This window comes from Notothenia rossii (assembly GCF_949606895.1).
Source record: "Notothenia rossii genome assembly, chromosome: 9".
Lineage (NCBI taxonomy): Eukaryota > Metazoa > Chordata > Actinopteri > Perciformes > Nototheniidae > Notothenia > Notothenia rossii.
The window spans coordinates 73289473-73293824 of NC_136907.1; the positions used below are offsets into that span (position 1 = coordinate 73289473).

Genomic DNA, 4352 nt, shown 5'->3' on the forward strand with positions numbered 1-4352 from the left:
AAAAATATTTTGTCCTCTGCATTTGACCCTAAATGTTAGTGGTGCCATGGCAGCCCGGGGACCGACTCCAATTCTGAGGTGCCTTGGTCAAGAGCAATGACAGGATTATCTGAACATCCATAACATGCATGTTGTTTTAGGAGTATAATAATGATCTGTATGCTGGTTGGTCTCCCACCCTCTGCGCGTTATCAGCAAAAATGATGTCCCCATATGATAAAATCCACCATCCCCCCTGATTTTTTTGTACAACTTGAGTACTGGTTGTAACCAGCATGTGGGTAAAGTCCAAGAGCTGATAAGCCAAATTGACTGCGCACACACACATCCTGTTCAGATCACAGCTCATAGTTTCAGCTCTCAGGAAGTGAAACTCAGACACTCGCTGCCACTGAGAGGAGAAATGGCGCAGAAAGGAATTCAGCTGGACCGGGAAACCTTCTCTTGTTCGATCTGTCTGGATCTACTGAAGGATCCGGTGGCTACTCCCTGTGGACACAGCTACTGCATGAAGTGTATTAAAGCCCACTGGGATGGAGAGGATGAGAAGGAGATCCACAGCTGCCCTCAGTGCAGGCAGAGCTTCACACCGAGGCCTGTCCTGCTGAAAAACACCATGTTAGCAGCTTTAGTGGAGGAGCTGAAGAAGACTGGTCTCCAAGCTGCTCCTGCTGATCTCTGCTATGCTGGAGCTGAAGATGTGGCCTGTGATGTCTGTACTGGGAGGAAACTGAGAGCCTGTAAGTCCTGCCTCGTGTGTCTGGCCTCTTATTGTGACAAACACCTCCAGCCTCATTATGACGTAGCTCCATTAAAGAAACACAAGCTGGTGGAGCTGCTCTTTCAAACAGAGGACCACAACCAGGTTCTGCTCAGCTACTCCTCACTGTCAGCCCTCAGTGAACCTACACACTCATCCAGCACCAACTTCTGTCTGATCTACTTTGAGGACGTGACGGCGGCCCTGTCAGCAGTCAGAGACAAACTACAGGACGTCCTGAGAGAGGAATGGACAAACGTCTCACCGACTGAAGTGGATGTTTTACTGTCAGCAGCAGAGCCCACCACCAGAGCTGGGTTCTTAAAATATTCACAGGAGATCACACTGGATCCAAACACAGCACACACACAGCTGGTATTATCTGAGGGGAGAAGAAAAGCAACACTCATGGGAGAACAGTCTTATTCTAGTCACCCAGACAGATTCACTGCATGGCCTCAGGTCCTGAGTAGAGAGAGTCTGACTGGGCGTTGTTACTGGGAGGTGGAGTCGAGAGGGGGAAGAGTGGATGTAGCCGTCGCATACAAGAATATCAGCAGAGCACGGAGGGGGACTAAAAGTTTATTTGGAAGCAATGACAAATCTTGGGCGTTAGAGAAAAACAGATATTCATTTCGTCACAACAGTATCAAAACTCCCGTCTCAGGTCCTCAGTCCTCCAGAGTAGGAGTGTACCTGAATCACAGAGCAGGTATTCTGTCCTTCTACAGCATCTCTGAAACCATGACTCTCCTCCACAGAGTCCAGACCACATTCACTCAGTCGCTACATGCTGGAGTTCGGCTTTTTGGCAATTATGATTATGAAACCACAGCTGAGTTTTGTAAACTGAAATAGCCTGAAGTCATTTGAGGAACTCTTCTACTTCTTAAACTCATTGTGTGTCCATCATTGTCGCTGAGAGCTGAGTGTTCATGTCTTCACTGCACAGAGATCAGCTGTCAATCAAACATTATGGGATGTGCTTTAACATCTTCTCGTGAGTTGTTCTGTAGATGCTGGAGTTTCGTTAGGCGGCGCTCCTTCCTGTGTCTGTTTAGCCATGGAGGCTGTCACTGCTCAGGAGGATTTCTGTTAACCTCGACTCATATTTCTCTGCATGGAAATGTAAACTTTGCTCTAAATATTTGTTGAATAAAGATATTTTATTCTCACTACTCTGTAAAAAAATGACACATTTATAATTACATTCATTATTTTGACAGATTAAATATTATTGTTGCTGCCCACATTAAGTAACAAATTAGGTATGCAGAATGTATTTAATCATAAAGTAATTCAAATATTGTTACTTACTGTCAGGATCATAATAAATAAGTGAATAGTTTTTTATTCTCCTGTCGTTATTCAAGACTATTTGTGTGGGATTTGTTTAAATATATTATTAAAATGTCTTATTGCAGACTTACTGTGGTGGTTGTTTTACACATTAACTACTATGATGTTTTATAAAACTGTAAATATCATGATAATAATCAACAAGTAAATCATTTCTTATTCTGTTTTAAATAGCTGAGATTCTGATTGTGTGGATGAAGTGAATCTGATCATGAAATCATTGAACAAGAGTCATTGAACAGACTTTACTGATGGGATGGGATCAAATTAAATGTTTAGATATTAATAAAGGTTTGGGATTATTCAAATATAAACAAAGGAAGATGTTGTATTATTTCCACAGTACCATACATCGCTGATGGAAAACTCACAGTTGCTTTGCACACATAATAACACACATATGCTCAGTGATATGGTATAATGCAGTACTACTTATTATCTACACAGTGTCTACATTTCGTCCACATTTATCAACTACAATATTAAAATGCTCTTATATGTATAAAACAGGATAAAAATATAACCATAATAATACTGTGAAAACACACATTCTGCATATTGAGTCGTTTTACTTGAAGTACACCTAGCTGATAATACTTCTGTACATTTTTACTATTATGAAACGGGTAATTATGCAGAATGAGTACTTGTACTTGTTATACCTTAATTTCATCTTTATAGTGTTTGTGATTGTTCTTAAGTAAATGAACTGAGTAGGCTACTGCTTCCAACACTGCCAGAGAGGTCGTGCTTTGATTGACAGGTGTGCTGTGCTCCTCAGCGTCCAACCTCATTGTGACGAATAGCTCGACGCGCGCAGCTTCACAAACTGCAGCGCCGTGAAATGAGCTTTAATTACTGCCAGTTATTTCAGCTCTGACGGGGTTAGTGCTTTGTTTCGCTCCAGAGGAGGCGTGTGGTTTGTAGAGGAGCTGAATATGTTGCTGAACTTGAACATCTTTGTAGGAGTACATTTATCATATATCCCTTTAAAATGATCCAAGGCAACATGTTCTGTTTCATTTCAGGAGAGTCATGTGTTTTGAGAATCCCTAACTTGTGGAGATCTAGTCGTTTCCCTGTCCAAACAAAGTGTAATAACATTTTAAAACAAAGTTAATATGGAGCCTGCATTCTCAAACATAAATCCCCATGCATGCCATTATCTTTTTTAATAATTTAGATTAAATTATAAACTTTTAATGACAAACATAACAAGAAAGAATGCAATACAGTACAAAGAGTTCAGGAATGACTTTACTGTAACTCATGACCTGTTATCTCCCTTCTAAAGAACTGACAGGGAGGAGCCAGCTTCTTCCATGCCTATCACCCCATGTAGCCTCGCCCCTTTTGATCTAATATGCAGACCTTTTTCATAACTCTTGTTTTATCTTGCTGGCTCTGCTATGACTACCAAAACCAAAGAAGCAGGTCAACCGGTCGGACTGCATACTAAAGCTCATGTCCACAGTTTATAATAACTCTCACTGCCAGAAGTGTAGAAACGTGTCCACAGTGATATCATGTAAAATAAAACAACCTTAGTTTAGGCTGAATTTAAGTAACCTGCCAGTGTGCTAAGCTATTCAAACTAAAAAGGGCCCTATTATGCTTTTGGGGGTTTTCCCTTTCCTGTGGTAGCGTGTTATCTCAAAGTTCCTCTCCCACACTCCCCATTAAACATTAAAGCGTTGAGACATGTCAAAGTAGGCCTAGACGGATCAAAACTCTACAAACACTTAAAGCTTCTTTGACATAGCTCATACTGTATCACCAGTGGCGGGCCGTGCATTTCACACCTAGGCCTTCAGTGATGTCCTACACAGTCCTACCTGAATTATTCCACCTCTTAATACCATCATTATGACGCCATGGCTCTAGAAACTATACATTTAGACAGAAACGCAGTATAACCGGGCGTTGCATCACCTTAACATAGTCAAGTACAACAGAGTTATATTAATATTTCCGAAGCATTTATAATCAATATATCCGCATTTACAATTAAGAGTGTTAAACTACCAGCTTTAAGATCGCTTGGATACGGTCAAAACTTAAAAATAAAAGGGGCTTTTAAGGCATTAGTCTACAAAGTTTTATTAAGTCCACCAAACCAAGTTTGTTCACTAAACAGCGCATTGTCGCACCCAAAGCAGTTTCATTTAAGAAACGTGACGATAAAGACACAAACTATTCACTGAAAATAAAAGAAAACAAACAAATAATTTGC

At 40.8% G+C, this 4352-nt stretch overlaps 1 protein-coding gene across 1 annotated transcript; it reads left to right on the forward strand.

Moving 5' to 3' along the window:
- The first annotated feature begins 304 nt into the window (after positions 1 to 304).
- Positions 305 to 2364, forward strand: ftr16 (finTRIM family, member 16). The gene has a single exon (XM_079651402.1). It carries the CDS (start codon positions 404 to 406, stop codon positions 1616 to 1618), a length of 1215 nt encoding a protein of 404 aa, XP_079507528.1. The 5' UTR covers positions 305 to 403; the 3' UTR covers positions 1619 to 2364.
- Positions 2365 to 4352: the final 1988 nt, after the last annotated feature.

Coding starts and splice junctions, on each gene's coding strand:
- ftr16 (XM_079651402.1), top strand. CDS start 404: ATGGCGCAGAAAGGAATTCAGCTGGACCGGGAAACCTTCTCTTGTTCG.